At 46.6% G+C, this 26666-nt stretch overlaps 1 protein-coding gene and 1 long non-coding RNA gene across 2 annotated transcripts in view; one reads left to right on the forward strand and one right to left on the reverse strand.

Annotated features, from left to right (window-relative positions):
- LOC8023683 (nucleoprotein TPR) overlaps positions 1-26572 on the forward strand; it is a 95480-nt gene extending 68908 nt beyond the window's left edge. The window contains exons 35-49 of the mRNA XM_040499998.2: positions 591-704; positions 7821-7922; positions 8486-8582; positions 9541-9662; positions 10547-10650; positions 13492-13575; positions 15258-15393; positions 16423-16682; positions 17455-17552; positions 18369-18469; positions 20756-20851; positions 21039-21207; positions 22491-22612; positions 23327-23419; positions 25279-26572. Of these exons, the coding sequence (XP_040355932.2) occupies positions 591-704; positions 7821-7922; positions 8486-8582; positions 9541-9662; positions 10547-10650; positions 13492-13575; positions 15258-15393; positions 16423-16682; positions 17455-17552; positions 18369-18469; positions 20756-20851; positions 21039-21207; positions 22491-22612; positions 23327-23419; positions 25279-25736 (2156 nt within the window). The 3' untranslated portion in view covers positions 25737-26572. The remainder of the gene's footprint in view (positions 1-590; positions 705-7820; positions 7923-8485; positions 8583-9540; positions 9663-10546; positions 10651-13491; positions 13576-15257; positions 15394-16422; positions 16683-17454; positions 17553-18368; positions 18470-20755; positions 20852-21038; positions 21208-22490; positions 22613-23326; positions 23420-25278) is intronic.
- Positions 4765-7590, reverse strand: LOC115324299. Its single transcript, XR_005715024.1, has 3 exons — positions 7111-7590; positions 6373-6497; positions 4765-4972 (listed from the first exon to the last, which is right to left on the reverse strand). It is a non-coding gene; the product is annotated as an uncharacterized LOC115324299 (long non-coding RNA).
- Positions 26573-26666: the final 94 nt, after the last annotated feature.

Here is a 26666-nt window from a genome sequence, read left to right on the forward strand (position 1 = left end):
CCCTGGTTGCCAGCACTACGGTAGACCTTCCCTATTAATTTGTGCTCCAGGAAGCCACGAATTTAGTTAAAATTATTGGAAGTTTGAATTATCAGAAATTCATCTAAACATGATGCGAGATAAAATGATTTGTTATATGGATGACCACATATACAGAGCAGCTTTTTATTGATTTCATCTACACAGGCATACTAATCATAAGCAGGTATGCCACACATGAAACAGTGGTAAAATGTACAAGAAATTCCTTCGTCCATCAAAAAAGTTGTCTATTGTGGACTACTAGCCCCGTTGAGCACACTTCTTTTCGGGCACTCATGCACTGCGGAGAAGCAATATACCTGCGGAAGCGAGCTCCATGGGTGTTGCTTCTCCGCAGGTGACCGCGAGTACAAGTGCGAATTACATGAAAACGTGGTTAGAATTAAGTGGCTTATAAATACATAGAAAACGTAACGGGACAACCAAAATTTTGAAATTTGCTTGAATTATCTAAAAGTATCGCGAGCCTACTGTAGTTGTAGCGCGAAGCTGGTGGTTTGGCATCCCTGTGTGCCAGCCTTCAGTGTTTCCCGCTTGGTGCTGTGCAGAGGTCCACCCCGTGGTGGCACCAGTGGTGGCACCGGTGGTGGCAGATGTCCAGGTCACCCCCACCGTAGTGGTGACTCCGGTCCAGGAGACGGCAACACCTGAGGAATTGGAAGGTGATTACAACAAGGATCATTTGAAGACAATTCTTCTAATTATTTTTTCTGATGCCTAATTTTGTAAAGGGTGTGAAGTTGCTTGTATTAACCTCTGCATGTTTTGAACAAACTGAGGACTTTTTTTCTTTTTACTCTTTCTTAAGTTGATTTGATGCATAACATGGTCATGCAGTGACGCGAATAAGGCTGTATGAGATGTTGGTGAACTCTGTCCAGGGCCCACACGTTTAACTGCAGTTAAAACATTCCAGCCAAATGAGGCTCGCAGATTGGACGTAAGTGGTGTGCTCAACTTGCACCTTATTCCGTCTGTGCATTTGCAGATGTTTGGGTTTGCAGTCGTAATCAGTCGAAGCAGCGATGAAAATGAAAGATTTCTTACAATGTCTAAAGGATGGCATATGGTCTAAGACCGTGACAAGCATTGCTGGCATGAACTAGCGACACAACGCTTGGGGAGTCATTCTTGCCTCGAGTTCAAGTTAACACTCCTCGATTGAACGTAACAACCAGGAAAGCATATTACCGGTACTAACTGAGAATGTGTCAACAAGGTACCACTGTAATGTGCAGCAAGGATATAGCCTAAAAGGCACGTAGCTATACGCCTCGCAAGTGGGCTCATTTTCGTCTTCTGCGCATGAGAAAGGAGGCGCGAAGGCGGGAGAGGAGGTTGATGACGATTCCGGCTAAGCTCCGCCCTCGCACATGTCGGGGAGGCCGGGGGGTAAACAAACATTGGCGTCGGCCATGGCGGCCGTGCTGTAGCGGCGACCGCGAGTCTTTTGTTTATTGTAGCCCGGTTTAAATTTGCCGAGTCCACAAGATCGAGCAGCTTTGTGCCCCTTACGATTCCTCCGTCGTCTGCTAGAAGCATTTCGAAGATTCCAAGATGAAGACGACGAAGAGCATCAAAAGAAGGCGCTTGCCTAGCCTCGCGATTGAAACGCCTGTTGCGCCGGTCACTACGAGACCGCCGCCCGATTGTACCGGTAAGTTGCCTTTTATCTTGTGCTTCCTTTACGAACACAACAGATTTTGCCTTCTAGCAGGTCTTTAGAAATCTTGTGTGGCGGAGTCGATAGGCGCTATTAATCGAAAAACAGCCGAGAATGTGGTGTTTTCGCGATCCTCCGAAGCCCATTTTCGCAGGTGATATTTAGGAATTTCGACTCGAAACTGCACGGAGGCCGTATAAACTATGTTCTGTTTCATTTTAAATGCGATCGAAGTTAAATCTACATGGGCGAGTCCCGAGCTTTGATCATAGCTGCCATGTGCGATCTTGCAGTGCGTTCTCGCGTTTGTAATTTTCTCTTCGTTCGCACTTAGATGAGACGCAGTATAATCATACATCGTATTTGGTATAGTAGTTTCAGTCTACGGTTGTAATCATGGCGCTGTAGAAAAGCACAAAGCTCAAAACTTACCACAAAAACGCGATCGTTTTTTTTTTTTTTTCTTTCAGGAATGCAGTTGGAATGGCTGTTACGTGTAATACAGTGAACCAACTCGGACAGTACAAATTTGCCGTTTCACATTACCCAGTATGAGTGAATTGCCAACGAAGTACCGATGCCGCCTTTCTGCAAAATGTGTTGCGCAGTGTATCTTCGAACCACATCGACGCTGTCAGTGTCTGACGTGTTTTTGTGTGTCGCTTGTCTCCTTTTTCGTTCCCATACCAAGATGAAAATTCGGATATCGTGCACTATCCAAGCCTAGCTAATGAGCGCCCCATGGAATTGACACGGGAGTCAACACTGGCTAACATGTACATATTTTTGTTTTGTTCGCTCAGCAGACTGGGGCTGAGTGTGTAAGTGACAAACTTTCTAACATCATTTGTCATTTCTAGGTCCCAGATGGGCTGTTGACATCCAGAAACACTCCAACAGATGGTGGTCATACAGCGATTGTGAAGAAAGTCCCATTTGGATCCACATTCCTAGTCCACTCATTGATAATCTTTCCTTGTTGCATCAATGCCCAAGTATGCCAGGCACCGAGTGACTACTCGCATGTGTTAGTGATGGTGGCTTGCGAGGCTTCAGTATCGTCGCTGCTGATAGGGCTCACCCTCACACCAAAGCTGTTGGTGGTGTACCTTTCCATGGAATTGTTTGGTTGATCCCAATTTCCTAGAAACGCCAATATTCAGTTTGGTGTGCCTTGCGGCTGAAGTAAATTCATCAAGGAGGTCTCGTCTCTTTCCTGGGGGTAATACCATGTCAGCTGCTTTGCATGAGCCACTTGGAAACTGTTTGGACTGCTCTAAAGCACTTGTAATTGACCTTACCTGTTGTGTCCATGCTAATGCTGAAATGTAAAGTTCACTGAACCAAGTTTTACTAATGAACCAAAACAATCAGTGGAAAGGATGAATGGCTTTATTTGTTTTCTCGAAGTATACACTGTTTCATACATAATACATGATGCTGGCAACGCTACTTTCATTAGCAGACAACTTAGTCTACAATCTGTTTCACGATAGCTTGGTGAACTGTGGAGGCTCCTGCGACCCAGTAAGAACGTCGGAGCGAGGCACATGGCAGCATGTCACAGGAGCGCCCGTGTCACCGCGCCAAATGCAAGGACCACCCACCAGAACCGGCTGTCGTATGCTCAGAAACCCAACGAATTCGGATGGACGTCCACTGCAGCAACATTGCCGTCCGCTAGAGTAGCGAGGTCTTCAGTAACACTTTTATGAGGCAACCACATGCTCAATTTGCCCATGAATCTGTGGCGGGTGCTAATGCTAGGGCGATGTTTTGAGCGGAAGTGGTCGATTCACGGTTACGATTGTTTGAACGTCGATCACAAGCCATGTTTTTCTCAAAAGTGTTGATCTATATTAAGTGTCGTTAATAAGTAACATATGTCTTAGTCTTTCTTCAGTGTCGTGTAGTGTTGCGGTCCGAAGAATCCGACAGCAACACTACTAAAAGAAGAAGAGAAAAAAAAAACAAAAAAACCTAGAACTATGTTTTGTTGCAAATGGCGCTCTTGCTGTGGCGATAACGAGGACTCGACCGTGGAGTGTTGTCATGTGCCTGGCTCCGATGCTCTTATTGGGTCGCAATGTTTGCCAAGTGACCGTGAAACGGAGTATAGTGTCTCACCTGTACACGCTATAAAACAAATGAGATGCCAGGTGTAGCCACTTTTGCAGCTGTAGCCCTTATATTATTGCTTGCTATGCTGTTTGGAAGAATACATAAAAAAATCAGCTTACAAAGCCAAGTCTAATTTTTTGCACTCTTGCATGTTACGAAAATAAAAGCATCACGCCTCAACACCAACATCTGTCTCTAAATTATTCCTTGCTGAAATGAAAAATAAATATACTGTGAATATGAACCAATACAATCTCAAACAGGTTTAAGAATGGATTCAATAAACAATTACTTCAATCTACAAGCTTGAAATCAAGTATGCGTGTGCAATAAATACCCTGGTCTTTCGACTATCCCCGTTGGCACTTGTTCTCGAAGGATAGGGACTTCGTCGATTTCACGGCAGTTCAAGCATTGGTCAGGCAACATGCTCGTGTTTATAGTTTCGGCTGTGCTATAGGAATAACAAAGGTGAGTTGTGTATTGCCGAGTCAAAGCAGAACTCTCAGGTAATGCACTAAAGCTGGTTTTGACTTTATAATTACATGACTCGAACATAAACTACTCACTTCACCAAGTCTAAGGATTCACAAATAATCTGTGAACATGTATTCTGCTTTTATCTTCATTCACTTATGAAACTGGTTGCGTATATAAAATATCCAATCAATCTTCCACACCTCCCCATTGCGAAAAGGAAGAGGGAGATTCGTTGGCTTTTTTTTCTCGCCAAAAAACAGAAAAAGAAAAGGAATAGGTTTCAATGTGCACATTACGTTGAAGTGGGACAGTTACGGAAACAAATTTTGCATCTTCAAAGTTCATGAAGTAGGCAGATTACTTTCAAGTCATAAGAGAATAAAGTCAGAAACAACTTCAGCTCGCCTTCGGCGCATCTCCATCAAGGCTGTATAAACATAAAGAGCAAGCCAGCTCGCCTTCAATCAGATTTTCCCTTTAGATCCAGGGACGTTTCACCTTCATAAGGTCATCAGTAGCAATTGGCATCCATTTAGGACTCTGTAATGGTAGATGTACAAGCTTGACCTCAAAGTCGCAGTGCCCTCCTTTCATGTGCTTGCAGTGCGACCCCCTCATGCACTTGGTCCCAGACGGTGAAGCTGGTGCTGGACAGGATGTCGTCCCCTGTAAAAGAGTCGTCCCAGAAGTCAAACGATCCGGTTACACCCTGAGCAGCGTATTTGTCCTCCCATGCCATTACCAACTTAAAATCAGTGAAAGCCTATTTTGAAGCAACAGAATGCATAAATGAACATGTCTATTCCATTCCCTTCGTACCGAACACCTGCCAGAATCCAAGGGATGCAAATCAAAATAAATAACATTGCATTATTGGCTCTTTTGAGACTCGAACTTAAACCAACTCAAACACTACCACAATTTTAAAGCTGGGAACTTCGAGGACACCTCTCCATATACTGAGATTACATGCTTGTCCCACTCCTGGCTTGTCCTCAGCAGGGTTGGCCAGCGTGTTCTCATAGTCCTGGGTTTTTAGTCTTGGAAGTTAAAGCTTTGGTTTTTGTCATTGCTTGGTTGCTGGTAGATGCTGGAGGAAGCTCGACCTGTTACTTTGAAACATCAAGTTTACAAATTGAGCACTATCCCATATTGATGGCCAGATACAGAAGCTAGATTTGTCATGTCAAGGAGGTTGTCATAAAACAGTGGGCACGGGACTGAAATTAGCGGCGGAGCGGGCGACCGAGGCGCATTCGGGAGTATCGAAGAAGACAAGGTGTGTGAGTTTTGCGCGAAAGCAGGATGATTGGCCAGAGATGTGAGAATGTGGCGTCGAGAGAACTTCAACCGGGCTGACTTCATGACTGTTATCTGAGCCACATTAACCAGAAGAGAAGAGAGAGTAACAAGTGAACGACGCACTACGGCCGAGGAGGTAATTGACCAGGTTATTTCACCCAAGCACCACAGTAGTCATTTCAACGACAAAAAAAAAAAAACGTCCAAACATCAGCACAGCAATACCAGCAGCGTGCCGAGGAATCGGGTTGTGTGTATATTTATACAGTCTCAAACTCAATCTGCCTCGACGAGCGATGACTCTCCCAGCTGTAGATGACTGCTAGCCTGGGGCCCTTAACGTGCATCACGTAGTAGTGATACACGACCGCACGCCGGTACAATGCTCATCCAGATCGAAACGGGCAAATGTGGGGCTTGAACACACAATCCTGGGTTCTGCAGCGCGAGCTTTCACTCCACATTCTCCGAGCTGGTGCGTGGAAGCCCCCTCGGCCACCAATCCCCCGGTGCCAAGGAATAACATATAATAAATGACAACGGTACAGTCGTCTGCAACAGGTAGCTTTTCAGTGCCTTGAGCAACCAGGTTGAGATAATGCGACACTTCCCTGCCATATGTGGCTTGCAAAATAGAGATGTATAAGTCATAAAGCAAGTAATATGAATTTTTTTTTTACTAAAGATATCAGCATTTGTATTTGGCTTCCACAACTTCTGAAAGCTACCTCTGAGTGCATAGAGTGGTTTCTTCATAATCTTACCTCTATGGAGAACTTCCCAGCTGGTAACGGGGCCGTGAAACGCAGACCCCCTGGAAGTCGCACAGGCGCCGAGGGCATTACACGGGGCCTGCAACATGTCCTCCGAGCCCGGCAGCCGGTGGATTCTGTTGGAATGATGGGGTAGGGGGAACACAAGCACTTGCAGATTAACGGACCTAAGAAAACCAGTAGGCAGGTACGAAAACATGCTACTCGTCCCCGCAGCGTTTGCCTCACTGGCGCTTTATGGTGAAACAAATTAGCGGCGAGCGACTGATGGAACACGGGTCCATGTCACATGAGCGAATGACATTTTAGCGAACAGCGACATTTGAGCGAATGGACGTTTTAGCGAATAACAGGGGCGCGCGTTAATCCATCCGCCGCGCTGCGCTTTCGCCGCTTCGCGGCGATAGTCTGCGGCGGATCATAACAAAAATGTGAACTCATTTGGCCCACCCGAAAACGCCGCTTCGCGGCGTCCGACTTTTCGCTAAACTGTCATTCGATGAAACCTGGGCGTTCGCTAAAACGTCATTCGATCAAGAGATTGCCTCCCATCTGTCGCTGGGGGGAAAGAATAAAAACAGACGACTGCGCACTCGGCTCGGTCGTACCACACCGATCGCCTAATCCGCTGCTTTTCCGTAACATTCCGTTTTACTTTGCTATACTCCTTTCACGTGCAACTGAACTGTTTGTGAATGATGCGAAGTGTACAGAGACGACGTAACTCACCTTAGCGAGCGCCATGGCGCGGTTCTCCGGGTGTCAGCGCTGCGGGAGATCGGCCTTCGAAAGCTCGGCAGCCCGTTCAGCTCGCCGAAGAGGGCTGTAGCTACACTTCGATGCTTCACGGAGACACCGAGTCACTTGCTGGCGAAAAAGGGTCTCCGCCAAAAAGTAGAAAGGCTCACTCGCGTCGCACATCACCGTGCTGACGTTGGGGGGACTCACATCAACATCCGACCGCCGGAGACCGGGACCCATATTGGTGCTTCGTATGCTCCCAGGGTAAATTCTTTCGCGTCAAACGAAGTAACGTACATTTCGAGGTATTTCCGGTCTCTTTTTTCCGTGTGCCGCGTCCTCGTTCAAGCAGTAGCAGTGGATTTCTGAGAGCCACAGAAAAGGCCTTTCGCAATGGCTGCGGAGAAGAGACGACACCGCTTTGTTTACCCCCGAGCTCCCGCCAGCTCCCGCCCGGAGCCATCCTCCAATCAGAGCGCGGCGAGGTGACGTCACGCCACCGGCCTGCGCGAAAGAGCAGACGGCTTTCCCTCCGTATAGGGAAAAAGTTATTTTATGGTTCCTTTCAGATCCTGGCGTGGTAAAGTGTTATTTTCTTTATTTTTAAATCAATTTTTTTTGGGGGTAAGTTGTGTTGTGCTGAAGATGCGTTCGCTTCGAGCGTTGTGTGGTCTGAGCTGGCCCAACCTTTTTTGCAGAGACGGCACCCGAGCCCGCAGCAACTCCCGCAGTGGTGGTTCCGTCCATCACGGTGACTCCGGTGGTACCGACTTTGTCTCAGGAGGAGGCCAGCGAAGCAGGTCAGTCACAAACATTTCACCATGCAACTTTACGGTGCCACCTACGAGCCGTCGGCACAAACGGACGTTGCACGGTGCTGCAAACATGCAGATAGCAGCCATGGCCTCTCTGGACCCTGCCTGTTGATCGAAGGTGTGAATTATCCTAGCATAGCCCTCAAATGATCCTAGCTTCACCCATCCTGTGACTTCAGCAGCTTGTCTCTAGAAGAGCCATTTGTTAAAACTATACGCGGTTCCAGCATAACTTGACTGGCAGCATAAGCTATTTCGCCAGCGACTCAATTTGAGCATTGGGACAAGTTGCAGTACAACATATCGTTCAAGCGCACCCTATCCACTTTGCTGCGTTGCTTTGAATGACCCAAGGCGGCTGCAGCGTCCACTCATTGGCGAGCTATACTGAAACGGAGTATTCCACCATTAAGAAAGCTCAAAATGGTTTTTAACACATTGGTTAATCTTCAGAGGCATGAGGTGGACTGAGCATAGTTCACTGCCGTGGTTTACATAGATGGTTTAGGCGTATGTCTTACTCTGGGGATTGGGCACACCTACTTCAGGTGTTGACGAAGCCGAGGAGCCTGCACCTGCGCCACCTGCCAGCCCTCCCCCACCCGTGTTCAAGAGGCAGCGAGAGAGCACACCGGAGCGAGCAAGGTGTGGATCACTCATTGCCAGTTCAGTCTCTATAATGCGGCTCGTTTGACACGGTTTTGGTTCTGCATAGAATGTGGCGTGAAAGGCCTCTCGCCCACACATATTTTCTTCAGACGTCTTTTACTGGCTTAAAAGTTTTGTCCAAGCAACAAAACTTCTGTGTAGTGAAGTAGATTTTTTTTTTTTTTTTTAGTATGTTCACTATGCTAGATTGGCCTGTAGTGGTGCAAAACTTGTTTTGTATGCTTTATGTACAGTAAAACCTCGTTATAACAAAATGGGATATAACAAACTAATGGATATAACAAAGCAATCATAATTCCCCTTGCTTGCTAATAGTATGGAGAAATGGACATTGGCTATAACAAACTAATGGTTATAACGAAATAACTACGACCGCTCCTTCAACTTTGTTATAACGAGGTTTTACTGTAGTAACTTGTTTTTTACTTACGATTTTCTTGGCACAGACATAAAATAGCATCAGCTCATCCGTTAGATCCCTGTCAGTCCTGTTAAAATTTCTCATTTCACCCAGATACTTTCTCAAACGATCCGTAACAAACGATATTGAAGTGGCCGCGGTGGCCCTTCATTTACTTACCAAGAAAAGACATAGATAAGAAGGACTGGTCGCCAGACCGGGAACTAGGCCGTTGAAGGAGCCGGATGGAGTCGATGTTCTGCCTCGAGCTAGCGCCTCTCGAGGAGTGAGCATCCACGTAAAGTGTGCAGTTCACGTGGCTGTTTCATGAGCCACGTTCTTGTTGTTGTCGCTGCAGAGCCGCTACAATACGATTAAACCGAATCAATCTCTTATAATTCACGTTCTAAAAAAAATTCATTCAATATCTGATTGCGTGTCTAGATTCTGCTTGAATTGTGCTGTATGCAACGCACGACGCATTTTAATAATTTCGTAAATAAGAAGGAAGGTCTCTTGTGTCGTTTAACGCAGCGAGTCACCGGTGGCGGCTTCAACTTCCGAGACTGCGCCTTCGTCGAAACGCCCCCGGATTGTCGTGACTGCCGCCGAGGAGGTTGAAAAGCTGAGCACCTCTGGCGAAGCCGTCGAGCAAGGTAATCCTTTGACTTGGCCCGCTCGGCCTTTATTTATTTATTTATTAACTTTCAAGGTTTTCCAATATTAGAGAAGGGAGTGTACAACAAGACACAGAGAACATAACAGCAGAAAGATCAAAACAATACACAATCATTGTTCCACAGAAAGCAAAAGGTTAGAAAAGTATTTTGAAAGCAGTTGAATCATAATTTTCCCAGCCAGAAAGTTGCTGTGCGGTCATGAAAGAGAAGCGAAAGCTTGTGAGCAGATGGTAACATCGCGGTTCAGAGACCAAGGCACTAATGGGTGAGGGGTAACTGTTTGGGGATAAGATTTGACATATCTGTTGTGGCAGAGGCGTAGGTTTCTTGTTCTTTCTTTTTTTTCCCCGAGGCTTTTGATTTACCATTTCATTCACCCCTAAGCTGATAGTGCTGTGGAAGATTATGGCTCCTCGGACAAGTCATCTTTGCCACGTGGCCAAGCTCCCACCCATACCGACGTGCAGAGAAACGGATGGAGTGTAGTGCTGGATGGAGCGTAGTGCTTTCTTGATGTGCCAAGACCTCATTAAATCGAAACTCCGACCCCATTTGACCTCGCTAAATCAAGAAATAAGACACGCGTTTTTCGGGGAAGTCGACTGGTCGTAGGAAAAACTTTTGTTGCATTGCGAATTTCGCTTTATCGTGTTTCAGTCTCGTAAGCAATGCTAACTCACCTAATGGCAAACCCGGCAAATCGGCCTGCGTTGGTTGTTTAATGTTTGTTGTAATGAAATTAGTCCGTCGTGGTATTGCGCTGCTGGGGTTTTACCATTATTTTTCCGCTCGTGACCCGCTTATTGTTCCGACGCTGGCTGCCAGTATCATCTCTCTCGTCCTGCCTTGCCTCCCCACAGCTGCGACAGAGGCTCAGGTCCGGTCGCCCATCGACCTGATTGTCGTGGAGAGTGACGACGAAGCCATCGAGGAGGAAAAGGAAGACGCCGGACCCCAGAAGCCGGTGAGCGTGAACTCACGCACTTGGCGGGTTCGAGCGCCGGCGATTTTGCGGCCTTTTAAATACAGTAGAACCTCGTTGATACGTTCTTGGTTGATACGTTTTCCTGTCAGTTGCGTTCAAAAACGCCGGTCCCGTTTTACTTCCATAGAGATACATGTATTAGTTTCCTGCCTGTTACGTTTGCTTTCCCGGTTGTTACGTCCAAAAGTGCCGGAATCGCGGCGCCTCGGCGCCTCGCCGCCTCGGCGCGCCGTGCGCCAAGGTGCCACGCCGGCTTGAAGCGAAGCGAAGCAGAGCCGAACAGCCGAACCACGCAGCGCGGATCGCGCGGCCGCGCGGCACGCGGGCGCCCCCCTTCCCTTTACTCCTTTCCCCCCCTTTCCCGGTCTCCTCACTGGGCTTTGCTGAGCTCTGCGAAAACGCTCGTTCTCTCTTGCTCTTTCTTTTCATCTGTCCTCTCTCTCCGGCGCGAGTTGTTTACGCGCCGCACGCACGCCGGGACGCTGCACTTCCAGTTTCTGTTCCACTCGACAGCTCGACTGCGTGAACAGTGCCGTTTCTGAGTGCGTGCGCGTTGACGACGGCCATGACATCCCGAAAGAGAAAAGCACTTTGACATACTTCGCACGGTGGATCGAAATCCCAGCCGGAAGAGGTCTGAGACTCTGAGGTCGCAAGAGAGCTTGGACTCGCGCCGTCAACTTTAAACAGTATCGTCGCGAGACGAAAGGAGATCGAGGCGAAGGCTCCTTTCTACCAACCAGGCTTTAAACAGGCTCGGGGGGCAAAACACGCAAAGTTAGAGGAGGCCCTGTTGGTATGGTTCAAACAAGCCCGGGCATCTTGTGTCAACATCGACGGAGGCATTCTGCGAGAGAAGGCGCAAGAGATTGCTGATCGTTCGGATATCGAGCATAGCGGACATTGTGGCCGACCTCACTACTGCCGACAACGAAGAAAGTGATGAAGAAGACGAACAAAAAAACCAACGATTACGCTGCACCCACGTTTGCGGACGCGATCGCTGCGTTGGACACCTTGCGCCGCTACGTAAACGTTCATGACTGCGCGGAGAGTGAGAGGGGACTGCGGCTTCTGGAGAAACGACTTTTACTGCATACCATTAATTCGAAGCGGCAGGTGGATATTACGCGCTTTTGTGAACGTGTCTGAGTCCAAAAGAGTTCGGTAAGTGCATAAAATAAACCATTGCATAAGAGCTGCTTTCTATCTTATATAGTGTGCCTTTAAGTGCGTTATCGGTTGCTGCGCTTTCCCGGTTGATACGCTTTTTTTCCGCGGTCCCCTGAAAAACGTATCAACGAGGTTCTACTGTACCAACCATTCCACTGCTAGCATACAGCCGAGCCCGTTTATGTCACGCCCGGGTATTTCGAATTATTGTTTATATCGAACAGTCCAGACATCCCTTTGAAAATCACATGTAATAGTATAGGAGCGTTGTTTTTCTGTATCGAAACTCCCATGGCGGGGACACTCGATATAGCCAACAAAGCACGGCCGCCCCTCACTTCTCCCACGGTCGGATTGCGCCAGCAGCGAGCACATTGCTTGCGTTGCAAAGCTGGCAGACCACCAAACCAGCATACGTGCACGGGCATACGCAGGAAAAGAGCAGTTGTAAAAAAAAAAAAAAAAAAATGGAAGATGGCAAAAGCAAGGGGAAGAGCAGGCGCGCGTAGGGAGGGCTGGGAGTGCCTGCTGTTGGAACGGTAGCGTGTACTCTATCCCCGAACACTGCTGTTGCTGCGTGACTCCTTAACCTAAAAATAAAAAAAAAAAAAAAAAAAAAAAAAAAAAAAGTTTTCGTGAAGGTGAGTGTGTTGACAACAACGGTTGAGAGCAATTGCACTTCGAACGTCTTATCTTTGTCTACCTTTTTCTTTTCCCGTTATTGCTCATTTTTTCTTTTTTTGCTGCCTGAATTTAGTGAACTTTCTTTTTTGTTGCTTGTCTAGCTTTATTCTATGAATCTAGTTTTTTTTTTATTTTTTATACAGCTCGGTCTTTTCGTTTTTAAGTTTTTTTTATATAATTTTTTTGTTTTGTCACCGGTGCTGTGCGCAGGTCGTGGCAAGGCGCGCGCGCAGCAAACGATCGCAAGCCTTGTCGCAAAACGTGGCAGTGTTTGTGATCTTCACCAACTAAGCCCTACTGTATTTAGCGGGTCTTAGAGACTTTATTTGGTAAGGTCAAGTTTGTCGCGGCCTTCGGTATTAGCAGAGACGAGCGGATATTTCATCTGGTAGGTTTAAATTAACATATGTTTGTTTATCAAATTATCGCTATATCAAACTATTTTACGATCCCCTTTGAATTTGATATATCCGGGTTCGACTGTATTGTCTGGTGTGTAACATCTTCTTGGAAACCTAAGAGAGACAACCAGTGTTGTGCTAACAGATGGCCTCTGCAAACCCCCAAAAATTAAAATCCCTTAAAAAAAACATATTTCTTTAAATTACAAAAAAAAAAAAAAAAATGATTAAAAAAAAAAAATAAGAACAGCTTATAATTAGGTTGCAAGGCTCACTCCAAGTTCAAAAAGAAATTTTCGTCATATGTAGGTATCTTGTCATATGTAAAATGAGAAATGCTTATCAATTAAAATATATCACACACACCAAAAAAATATTTTTTTTTTGTTTTGTTTGTGGGAAGTGTTTTTTGTAACATACATGTTCTATCGAAGCACTTAAAAAAATACTTTATGACTTTTTTTTAATCAAGCATTTGCCACTTTTATGAGACACTCGGAAGAGATCGTTGCCCTTTTTCTGCCGAGCGACGACTCATCGTGTCATCTTGTGTCTCTGTCAGGCGGAAACTTCGGAAGGGGAGAAAGAGGAGTCTGGCATGGAGGAGGAAGAATGCGAATACGAGGAGATGAACGTCAACTACGTGGTGAGAGCGCTCCTCTCCTTTGTCTCGTCGCTCGTTGACATACGTGCGGCAAGAACACATTTTATCGCGGGAGACTAGCTTGACTGAAACACGCCTTCGCCGACCGACGTCTCGTTAAAATTTCTACATTTTTGTTTTGCACATGCTCGAATTTCGTGGGTTTTTCTTATTTAGGGGTCGTCTGATTGCATCCTAAAAGTCATGGGGTTGTGGAACGAGAGAAAATAAAGAAGGCCCAGAAAAAGTATGATATGGGGTGTGCGGGGAGTGTGGGGCAGAGAACAGGCTGGGCAATGGCTGGCCCAGGTGTGATTTCTCTCTAGTTTCTCCGAAATTGCTTTCAACATTGGATGGAGCTTATTTCTTCATGGTCCCCGATTTGCTTGAGATTTTGCTAAACTCGCCAAAAAAACATCGCTAAAATAGTATCCCAAATGTTGGGTCAAAATATATATATATATTTTTTTTTTCGCAAAGGTATTGAATTTACAGTTTTGGTCCTCACCGTGTTTTTCAAACTGAAAGTTTCTACTGGCAACAACGAAAAAGTGACGTCAGTGGAGGGCAGGGGCTCACTTTTTGGACTGTAGAATTTTCCAACTGATTCGAAGCAGTCTCATGGTGTCGTATGAATGCTTTACAACCTGGCTCCAGCACGGATGCTTGTTCCACTGGCAGGGCTTGCCTGCCACTGACGTCACGGCACTGAAAAGTGCTTATAAATTTGAATATTGGTTTTTGCATCATTTTCATTTGCCGATTTCACGATAACTATTATGAATTTCGCGATACTAAATAGCATACCGGAAAGGCTAAAGGCCAGGACGCCACGCCGGTTGAACAGTTTTTATAAATACTTCAGTCTTCCCATAGTACAGCTTTGCTGGTCTTCCATCTTCACCAAAGTTGAAAGGCTGAAAGGTTTTCTTTATTTATTTAATAATAGTGAGGCTTTCCACGAAAGGTCGTTGCAGGAGTCGCAATGTAAAAAATACAGAAAAAAACAAAAACACAAATTGCAGTCTAAGAAAATACGTTGTTGCGCAGCAGTCAAAAGTTCAATGTTTGAATGTATTTTTCTCAGTTCCACTTTTTGCTGCAAATTTCATACGAAGGAATCTTTTGTTCAGAGGCAAAAGTATTCCGATTCCACATTCAAGATGTTTCTGAACTGCAATTTACTGGGGAATCCAGTTATCTACTTCATTTTGTTTTAAATTGAAATCCTCATAGAGTAAAAAATGTTTTAAAAAATTGACATAGGACAGATATGCATCTCATATTTTGAGGGGTTATAACTCCTCCTGAAATATTTACATCTGAGTTATAGAAACTAGATAACCCCAAAGTCCCATACCCCCCACTTCATATTCAAGCAGTCAAAATGGTGCTTAATAGCTTCATTTGCACATCATAGATTTCTTAACGAAGAGTGACACATCTTATGCAGGTATGTAAAATTGTCCTAGAGAGCTGAACGTTTGCACAATACACCTACATCTGATGTGAAATCTCCCCTGCAAATTTCATTCCGATCACTTTAGTAGTTCAGAAGTTAAATCTCTAGCCAGTACCCTCAATTAACGGATAGAGAAACATCTTTTTGTGTGTGTGTGTGTGTGTGTTGCAGGCACAACAGATAAAGCAATTTTTTTTTTTTGTGTGTGTGTTTTATGATGCAGGTAGAGGCAGAGGAGAGTATGCCGGTAGAGGACCTAGACCAAGACATAGCGGAGCAGGAAGCCATCGAGGAAGGCGGCGTGGCCCAGGAAGGGGACATGGACGAACCGGGTGAACCGAACGAGGTGGAGATTGTGGGTGAGTGCAACGTCTAGCCACACTTACTTTCTGTATGGATGGATGGATGGTTGGGGCTCTACCTTTTGTATAACGTGGTAGCTAGCACTAAATCCCCTTGAAGTGTTTGTCTTACAAGTAGAGACGTATGCGCCAATACACAAGGGGCCCTTGGAAGCAGACGACGTTGCAGCACTCACTGTTAGCACGTGTCTCACATATTCACACCCCAATGGTTGTCGGTACTTGTAGGACATGCAGAGCGCAAATTTTATCGGGAGGCTTCAGCGCACCACCCAGCCTATAAGCATACGTACCACTTCTGTTCAAGTTTCGCTTTAGATTTTGTCTCATTAAATCGTGCGACCCACACATTTCGTGTAGTCGCACACTTCTATAGTTCTTTTAACGCAGAATGTGTTCTATGGGGCGTACCGTTGGAGCAAGCGTCATGAATGAGTGACATGCTGGAAGTGTTAGAGATGTTAAGACTTTATATAAAGTTAATATATAAATTTAGAGCTCCGGCTGGGTTGGAGCCTGACGGCGACAATCGGATATTGTAACTACTGAGTTAGCAGCACAGCTGGTCTGGCAGGATAAATGATCTTGACGCATATGTGTCGGTGAGAACTGTAGGTCTTGGGTGAAAATAATTACTAAAACAAATAAAAACACATAACAAACATAAATCCATTAATATTAAAAAGTTATAAAATAAAAATACATACATTGAGCTAAAAAATTAAATAAAAAGACTGGATAGTCTTGCACAAACGACAAACGAAGAGGTTTGTGCGGGACAGGTTCTGTGCTCCCTGGTCTTTGTCAGCATGGCCAAGCCTGCAGGATATTTTTGCCAATCTTCTAACCTCCTCTTTTTGATTGTAGTCGTTTTGCCCACTTTGTTCGTCCTGCCGGTAGATGCCACTTGTTGCCAGATCAGTCGATAGCCAAGCGAACTTGAGTTCAAGGTCTGGCGTCATTCTGAGCTGACGTGACAGACGAGGGGGGTAACGGTATCCGCGTCGCACTCCCATTTCCGAACAGATTTGGGAGAGGAGCCGGTGGAAGACCGTGAGATGGAGGAAGAGGCTGAGGAGGAGGAGGAGCCGTGCCTGGAGGAGGCTGCGGAGGAAGAGGAGCAGCGGCCTCCTCAACAGCCTCCTTCTCAGCAGCAGCCGCCCCAGCAGCAGCCGCAGCAGCAGCAGGAGCCTTGGCCTGCCCCCGGTTCCCTGGGGGCGGCTTCGAGGGTACCCCTGCTGAGGCCCTCCCTGCTTCCCAGGTCGCGGAGTGAGAGGTTACCTTCGGTGAGGAGCCCCGGACGTCCCCCCTATTTATTTTAGGGTGGTTGTCTCGACTTGGGTTAGCCTTTCAAGCATCTCTCATCTCCTATTTCAAAACTGGTTGCTGTTGCGAGCGATGGTTTAGAATGTGGGTCAACAGATCCTGCGCAGTCAGTGCGTATTAGTATGATGGGATGGAGTAAACTAAATACGTTGACGTAACAGCCATGTGGAGGTGTCTAACCGTTGCGTGGGGTTGGGCCCAATCAGTCTGTTCATGTTATGAATTTTGCATCACTTTGACCAATGCTAATGAGGTGTCATATTCAAAGAATCAGGCGGTTCCATCGAGCCGCAAGGAATCGCCCGCGCCACATAGAGACTCGTAGTTTAGCTCAGATGTGCCTTTGCTCTTCAAACTTAGAAGTGCAGATTGAGGCTGGTGGCTAATAAAACAGAAAACACTCACTTGTCCTTAAATTGTGGATAGCTGGGACCAAACTAGTTCATTGATGCACTGTTCACCGATGCTGCGTGCCATTGTGACTGTGGAGTGTGGCCTCCATCTGGCAGTGTAGCAGTGCCAAATGGCCTGCAGCTCATTGTGGCCTTCTGCATTGCACATGCAAACACTGCGAACTTCTCTTTTCTTAAGGCAAGGGCAATACTGCTCAGACTTGCGGCGCAAAACTGTTGGCATGCATGCATGCAACCTTGGCTGGAGTGATGTTACTTTTGGTTAGTTTGCTCCTGCATTCTTCAGAGTGCAACAGTCCCGCACATTTATGCCTTTCAGAGTCAAAGCGGGTTTGAAGAAGGCGACGACAGTATTGTGCCCAGCACCCCGACCCTCTTCGTTCCAAGGAGAGGCGATGGCTTCGCAGAGGCTGTCAGGTGAAGCACCCTTTCTCTGAACGCTCTGTAAAGAAAGAGCAAGCCCTTGGGAAGCATTGTTGTAATGACCTAGGACATTATCCGAGTTTGTTTCCCTGGGACTCTAGTAATAAAGCACATTGTGCATGGGAATGAACATCCATGGTCATAGTTGCCCGTCCTCAATCTTAATGAGAATGGGCTCACGTGCTCATAGTTGCCTTTTCTCATTCTTGACAAGAATGGACACCCATGCTCATAGTTGCCTGTCGTCCTTATCCTTCGCTCTGTCTTAGTGCCGGCACTTGGCTTTATCAATAAGTTTTGTAATGCTGCAAACTTTCTGGATCGTGATGTTAGAATTGGAGTGAATACTAACGAAGAGATGTTAGAGAACAAATTGATTGATATTTAAATCAAACTCAAAGATGCCAGTTGTCCACTTGTCAGAAGAAAAGACGACCACCTTGAAGACACGAGAAATCGGAGATTTCTCAAGGTTTCGCTTATCTAATTATTCCGCCTGAAAAGGTCCTGCCATTTGTGCACGTTCATCTAAAGAGGATCGGGTTCCCCATACAATACGAAAACTATATGGGATGTATACATGGTTAAAGTCAGCAAGCAACATGAGGAAACTGTAGTAGAATACGGGAGACAGGATAAATGCTGAATCTGTATTTTTCTAAAGTTTCCTCACGTTGCTCACTGACTTTAACCGTGTACTATAATGCTTACCAGCTAGTTCAGCTCACCACCCTTCTACACATGGGAGCACGACTAGCAATGCGTCATTCTCCTGCGTGGTCAAATAATATGGCTTGTGAACGGTTGCAGCTCGCCGCACGTTCCCCACGGCGGTTTCGTGTTTGGCGGGGCCCCCGACGCTCCTCCCACATCGGAGACTTCCGGCCTGTCGCAGCTTGCGTCGCAGGAAGGTCAGTGAGTCTTTGCATGGCACGAGCTAGAACCTGAGGAGGTTGGCTCGGCGAGCACATTGTAAGAGACTGCAGGTGGAATTTGGGTGTGCATGTTTTGCAATGCATATTATCATGCACATACACTCCTAACTCTTTCCCGACCGTGCCTATAGGGTATAGGCCATCGATCACCGGTAATCAGTGATTTCCAAGCGTCGTCAAAAAATTAAATTTAGTGCGGAGAATTATGTTCCACACTCTCGTGGATGGTTGAATAACTAGTTTCAGTTTTTAACGTAGGTTTGAGCTTGATCACAAGCTGGTGTGCTGTCAACAATGGTCCTGGGAATGTTGATTGCACTTGTTTAACATGGCCAGCTGCTTGCATCAGTCTTTGTAACAAAGATGGTATTATTTACACATAATTCAACTGTATTGTGGCATATTTTGTAGGCATCAAGAGCTCTGGGGACACTTTAAATGATGTGATAGGCGTCGCTTAAAAGATGGTTGTCGGTAAGCATAACTATAATTTCTAATGCTGTCCTGAGCCGGCGTGCACGTTTTATGTTCCTAACAAGGTGGGCAAAAAGGCGAAATATGATGGAACTGCATTTGAGGCAATGATAAAACAAACATAGAACACAAAGAAGACATTCTGTCGGGGATGTGAGCTGTTTTATCTGTGTTCCACCGATATAAGCATTGCTTTGTTGAAAAGCACACATGTTACGGAGGCGAACTCTCCGACGAATCAAAAATAGACAAGGTCAGTTTGAGTACACCAACTTTGAAAAGTAAAAGTAATAGCCGTGGGTGTGGGGCACATTTTGTATATTTGGAATTTTTTTTATTCGTCTTTTAATTTGACATAGCCATAGAGGTACTGGCGTTTATACACCTTCCGCACGTACATTGCATTTTCAAAAAAATAACATTTCTAAATCTTTTTCTCACGTTATACCAACCTCTGTTTCTTTTGAAAGAACAGCTAATTGGCCACATTTTGATGTGTCATATTTCTGCGTACGAAAATTAGTTAGAAAAATAAAAGTGATTGCACGAATCCTTCGAAAATTGCTGCTTTTCCATGGTGAGGAAAGAGTTGGGGACACGCAAGCTGCAAAAAGCTTTTTAAGTGCCTTAAAAGTCACAAATGTCGGAAAATAAATTTTTGGCGGAAAATGTTATCGCAGTATTTATGTGACGAAACCCATATGAGCCATCCCTGAGCATGTTTGTATTTTGGCATTCACATCTTGAAATAGAAACACGTGTTGCTATCGCCTTTAACTCAAAATGAGCCTTGCAATGTAATTTTTGACTAAAGAAATTTGTTTTGTTGAGGAAAGTTCATTTTGCGAGATATCTGTCCTATTTAGGCACCTAAAAAGAGGGTTCCGTGTTTCTTTAAAAATTTTAAGAAACAAGATAAGAAAACGGCTGTTTATGGATTGGCACGTGACTTTTTTTGCTCTTGGTTCTTTTTTTTTTCTGTTGTCGCTATTCGTGCTTTCCATGGTATGTTTCCATTGTGTTGGCCTTGTATTAATGAATGCTGGCAGAGTGAGACACTGCCCAGAGTTTGTTGGATGATAAGGTACAGTTTGCCGACCGGTGTCTCGCTGTCGTGCTGATACAATTGGCTTACTGGCTGGGGTAAGAGCGTTTGCACCTTTCACCTAGCGTACTTGGAGGCAGGATCTCTGTTCAGTTTGAAGCCCTTTGCTTTTAGCAAAGGGACAGAGGACTTTCCACTGAACTCATTGGTGCGCTTTTAAAGGGAGGTGCAGTCAATGTTGCGTCAGCTAGCAGTGTATACAGTCGTTTCATTCAGTGCGAACCGTGCGGTTACAGGACCCAATTGGATGTTTGTAGAACGTTGCCTGGAACGAGTCTTACATTGGTGTGTTTTGGTGCCTGCACGCACATCGAAAGTGGTCTCGAAGTGGCTACAAACGATGTCACAAAAGCCAGAGTGCCATGCTGCCAAATGTCGCAATCCTGACGGCTGGGCATAAAAGTTCTGGCAAAAAGCACGAGGGAATACCACCGCCGACGTGACACTGCCGGGATTGCGGCCGGCAACGGCTGGATGCTTCAATGACATCATCGGGCGGAAATCAAGGAACTTACTTTTTAGGGGGCGTTAAACACTCCAGTAGGAGACACCTTCCGGGCACCATAGTTTGTAGAGCATCACTCTACAGATGTCCAGTTGAGGCTGGTGTTTTCCTCCAAGATAGATTTTGAAGATATTGTGAGGGCCGACTCGAGGAGGGTGCCACGTGACGACTGTTTCAGGTGTTGGCGTGGACGACACCCGGATGGACTTGTCCCACTTCGAGGAAGGGGGTGGACGAAGCGTGCCTTCGACGCCGCTTCAGATATCACCACCAGGTGGGCAACGTTGGGGAAAAGGGCTATACGTGGTCCTGACCTTGGATTTCTTGGCATGTTTAGGTCACATGGATTGAGTCATTACCATAAATAGATGACCTCAATATCCACTTTAGTGCCTTCTAAATGTGGGTCATGTCGGCACAGTCTCGGACAAAAGCGCCCTCCCCACAACCCCCGGTTTCAGAGTCCCGCGACGCTTCACTGTTTCAAGCGGACGTGGCTGTGGTGGAAGTGTTGGAGCCGCCGGAGGACGGAGCGGCGGACGACGGAAACCAGGAGCCGCTCGACATGAGCGCGGGCGAGCGAAGTGTTCCGGCAACGGTTATCGAAGAAGCACCCGAGGCAGACGACAGGTTGGTTCGTTCTTCGTGCAGATTTCTCAACACACTCTGAAAAATTGTGGGTGTGTAGGCCGTACTTTTACAGCGATAGCTGTTACAGAGTGAGCAGTACATTAACACTTTCGTCTCTAACTCCCCAACCACCTAGCTGCTTAGTTGGGTAGGAACTGCGCATTATTGGAAGCGTGCAACGAGATTGTGGCAGCACTGTTTGACTCCTAGCAGATGCATTTCGCAGCCAACTTTACCTTCTAATGAATGTCAGCTGGCCCGAGCACAACGCTATACAGAGCGTTCAAGGCCACCGTCGGCACTAACTTTTTATGCAAGACCCGGAAGTTGAGAACATATCCCCTCCATGCACAGGTGAAAACAGCCACAATCATCTCGATCCCAGTATGCCTACTCCATCTGCACCAGCGAGCGGAGAGCTATCCGATAATAAGACTAGCAATAAATATTTCTTGTGTAGCTTTTATCACTTAGTGGTAGTACTCATGAATGTCGTCTTGTGGCGATTTCTGGGCCGTCAAACACAAACATTTTGTAGAGGCATGTCCTAGCGCCTATGAATGAAAAGCGTGGCAATGCGTTGTAGTCGTTGCCGCCTACAATTGCGGGGGGACACGATTGAACTCAAGTTCTGGGCAACTTGTGCCGGCCGAACGATGTGAGAACACATGCAGAACAATGTTGGACACAGACGCACCTTCGGATGTCAAGGTTACAAAGCTTTACTCTGGATCGAAAAATGCTGCCGCAGTGAGGCGCAGATGCGGCCAAGACGCTACGGGTGAAGGCCTGAGCGGGCGGACGTAACGGGGACGCTGTCATTTGTGTACCTGCCAAGGGAGATCGGCGGGCCCCCTTTAGGCGTCGCGCACTCCCGATAGTCACCGACTAGGTGAGAGGTGCGGGGAGGAGCTTCCTGCGTTCAGCAATGCTTGGACGTCTCGTGTACCTTGAGCGTGCAACCGAAGCATGGCGGAAGGCATCGAGTGATTGTGCTGGAGGCCGGGCATTTGAAAGACATGCCGTGCCGTTCTCAATCTGTTAGCGGCTACGGTAGGCTAATTTAAAAAGGTGCACATAAAAAATTTATGCGATGACCCCCAAAGAGGTGCATAGATGAAGGAGAGTCCCTTGTACATTCCCAGTTATCTTGTCACGTGTCACATTGCATGCAGTTCTGATAGCAAGTGCTGCTCATTACAGACCCCATCGAGTGCTGTAGAACGTTCATTGCATTTGACGGGACTTCTAAGCCAGACAATATGTTTTCGCTTACTCATCAGGGAGTCCGCCACGGTGGTCCCGGTCATTGAGGAGCCAGAGTCCGAGGAATCCGGCCGAGAGGACTCTGCAGCCACCCCATCGTCGTCCGGAGTCAGCATCTCCGCCGCTCTTTCTCTCATCGGTGAGTCCCTCGAGTTTGGCAACCTGTTTCCAAGAGGCAACCGCTATTCTTTCCGGAAAGCGTGCCCCTGCCCCTTCTCCGTAGCGTTATTGCAAAGGCCGTGGTAATGCAGAATGCATTGTGTTCCTTCACGGTGATGTTGCACGGAGGAACTTGATACGCATTTTTGTGGATCGACAGCGCAAACATTGCCTTGCGTGGCGTCTCTGAAAGAAAGCCCTGCCAAAGCTGGCTCACTGCTTGCATTGGGGTGCGTGCGTCAAGCTTCATCGCTTTGCACCTGTGCCTTTCAGCGAAGCTTCACTGCTTCGCACCGGCACTCTCAAGTGAAGCTTCACTGCTTTGCACGAGAGCGGGGTGCACGCATGAAACTTCACTGCTTTGCACCTGCGCTCTTGGGTGAAGCTCTGCCACTTTGTACTGGGGCGTGTGCATCAAGCTTTACTGCTTTGCTCCGGTGCCCTTGGGTGAAGCTTCGCCAAGTGACTGGCACTAGGGAGCATCTCGGCTAGCTCGGCAAGTTTGGAAATTTCGCTCACTATCGTAATTTCACATTCTTTGATCACGATGATAGGTCGACCCCTGTTTTAGACGAGTTTTCTCGAAAAAGAAAATTGGCGACCTGTTTTGGACTAAATACAGCTTGCGGGCGCTACACCACGTAGGCTGGGTGTCTGGGAGTGCTCGATGATGTAGTGCTTTCTCGAACCGCAGCCGAGGAGAGCAATGAGGAGGAGGAACCTGCCCAGCCCCCTGCAGACGTGGTAGAGGTTCCCAGCCAGCCTTCCTCGGAGCCACCACCAACAGGTGCGCAGAACCGCCCTCTTTGGGAAAAAAGCAAAGCTAGATTTGTCTCGATCTTTCCTATAAGGTCGGTATACAAAGTGTGTGTTTCCGCTGCACTCTTCGGGATATATGGTGGACATTGCAGGTTTTTATATTTTTATTTTGTTATAGCTAGGATTTCGTGCTTCTGGAGTTTATTTTTTTGTCAAATTCAGAGGCTGTTTTTCGGAGTTATTTTTTCCCGAAAATTCTGAGTTTATAGGAGTTTATTTTTGTTTGATTCCAAAATCTCTGAAATTCTGAGCTTAATTTCGCAGTGTTTCCTATGAAAAATAAATAAATAATATCCGAGTGTAAACGTATGCTAGATAAAGAAGAATAAAACGTGCTTATATAAATTACTATTTCTTCAGCTTTATTTGGTGTTGGTGCCTTTGCCATTGGCAATAGTAATTTGTCCCACGGCAAAAGTTGCACACATGTGTGGCTTCGACAAACGTCAATATCTTTAAAATAAAACCCTGGAGGTAATCGCTGGGAAGCACGTGTTCATCCCGTCCTATTCTATGCAACCCTGTGGCTGTGCGAGGCGAAGTGGTAAAGAATGTAATGGGGAAGTTTCAACTGCCCCTCTTCCCTATTTTATACAATCTCTGTGGTTCATAGCTTTAACTGTTACAAAAACACAACCTCTCCTTCCTTTAAAAACACAAATAGTATGGCCCAAACTGGAAACTAATACAGAGGCCTTTGTCATGACCCAAAAGTACAATGACATGTTCTCCTGAACCTTGACGAGATAAGCGGTAACAGCCCTTTTGTCAATGATCCGAGATTTGAATGATAACTGTGGTGGCATTTTCCCGGGGATTATTGACTTTGTATACTGATCAAACTTGCATGTAAAATAGTGTCTTTATTTTTTTTTTTTTTTTTTTTGGGGGGGGGGGGGCTTATTGGCTCATCAAAATTCTGAGTTTTTCGAATAAATCTGAATTGACCAAAATTTTACCGGTGGGTGTTTTTCACCGTTTTTCGGATTTACCCGAAAACACTGAACCCTAGTTATAGCACGTTATTTTATTGCATACTCTGTCCTTTTTAATGTGATGGATTTCTCGCTCCTTCTCATAAACTGCTAGAATGCCAGCGATCAGTGTTTGTGTTTGAACAGTTGGTAGGGACCACCGAGGTAGAGACAGTCAGCTAGCTTTGCATTTACCCACTGATTGGCACAGTGGTAGGATGTCGAGCTAAGTTTACCACTCTTTTGTACAGATTGTCCTCTGTAGTATATGTTACATGTTTCATAGTGGCGTTCGTCATACTTTCCTAGACCTTAAAAGGGGACACTGGCTAGGAGTTGAACTTCTGAACTAATCGGGTGGTCGGAATGAAACTTGCGGGGGAGATTTCACTTCAGATGTAGGTGTACTGTGCAAATTTTCAGCCCTCTAGGACAACTTTACATACCTGCATAAGAAGATGTGTCACTCTTCGTTACGAAATCTATGATATGCAAATGAAGCTATTGAGCACCATTTTGACTGCTCAGAGCTGCGGCATAGTGGGCCAACCCTCCAGGATGCTCGAGACCGCGTTCTAGCCCCTTCTTGTTCAACCCGTTAAAAACCTGTTCGGCAAAGAATGGTAGACTACTAGAACGGAGCTCTAGACACAAAAGTAAAAATGTTTTTGCTCTCTCTCCTCACCTGCATATAACTAGACTGAAGATTTTTGCTTTATTTGTGATATCAATTCCATGTACTTTCAATGATGAATGGTTGCCTATAACATTGCCAGAATTGCGTATTTCAACCCCAAGCCCGTGTCGTGACCCACCCGGCGACGTCTGCCAACTTTCCATCCCTCAACTTCAGGTTCTGCGGCGCAGCAGCAACAGCAGCAGCAGCAGACGCAACCGCAACGCCGTCGCATCGTCTGGAAGGACCCCGAACCCGCAACACCCGTCATCCCCGCGGTTCAAGTTGCGAGCCCAGCCGTGCTTGCCGTCGCCCACGCCGCTCCGGCAGCCGTGCCTGCGCTGCTCGCCACCCCTCCGCTGCCCTTGAGCCCCCACTTCTCGCCGCCGCCGCAGAGGGGGGTCGGCGTCACCGGTGTTCCGGGGCAGGTGGCACCGCGGGGGGCGGCCTCTCGGCCCCCCTTGTCGCGGACCCCCATGTCGCGACCTCCGGGACCGAGGGGCCAGCGGAGTCGCAGGGTCAGACTGAGGGGCATGGTTCCCCAGGGAAGGGGCTCCCCCATGTGGGGACCCAACTGGAGGGGAGGCAGGGGGGGACAGGGGGGCCGGGGGGCCAGGGGCGAGCACCACTTTTAGGGGGGGGGGGGGGGGGGGCGATCGGCGTAGTGCATCTGCAGCGAGTTGTGGCGTCGAAAGAGACTGTTTCGGAAGGATGTGCCGTTGGTATCGTGGCGGTGCCAGGCACCAAAAGGTTGAATCGTTTTCACGTGCGCAGAAATGTTTTCGAAGCCGGGGCTCCTGACATTTTTCTTTTTGTGATTTCATTGGAACTGTTTCTTTGCAATGCGAGTATTCTCGTCACATTGAAGATATACCTCCTTGAACACCGTATTGCCTTTTATTTTTCTGGAAGTCATATACTCTGTCATCAGTCAGTCTTTTTTGCACATTATCTTCACTTTACAATTGTCAATGGGCATTTTATTTTAAAACCATGCTTCTAACTTCAAAAAAAAAAAAAAAGACAAGCACACAAATATGTGTTTTCCAGTCTCAGGTTTCTTTTCTTTTTTTACATTTTAGTGGGCTTGCTACTTCATGCTGGTTGGCTGTACCCTTTGTGCACCATAAAATTCAACCTTCATGGCTTCTAGAGGGTTGTAGAAGTCATGTTTTCTGAGAACTGTTAATTGACCAATTGCATCATGCATCTGTGCTTCTCATGTGCATGGAGGGGGGGGGGGGGGGGGGGTCAAACAGGCAGAAAGCATGGAGGGCCTTTTTTTTCACTACCTTGTATAGTTGAATTTACATCCAAGAGTCTGCATTTTGTACGAACTAGTGACTGTGCTGAAAATTTAATGAAAGCTTACTGCCGAGTGATTGAGTGAGCCCGACTGCGTTCTCACTTGCCAACATGTAAAAATGTTTGGCGATGATCGGTATGTGAAATAAAGTGTTCATACATTTCACCACTGGGATTAACTTTTTTTTTCTTTGCCAGTGGGGGGGAAGGGAGGGGGGAATGGGGAATGTTTCACACTTAGATTAATGTTCACTGCTTGC

Source organism: Ixodes scapularis, unplaced genomic scaffold (genome assembly GCF_016920785.2).
Source record: "Ixodes scapularis isolate PalLabHiFi unplaced genomic scaffold, ASM1692078v2 PGA_scaffold10__122_contigs__length_95168666, whole genome shotgun sequence".
NCBI classification, from domain to species: Eukaryota; Metazoa; Arthropoda; class Arachnida; order Ixodida; family Ixodidae; genus Ixodes; species Ixodes scapularis.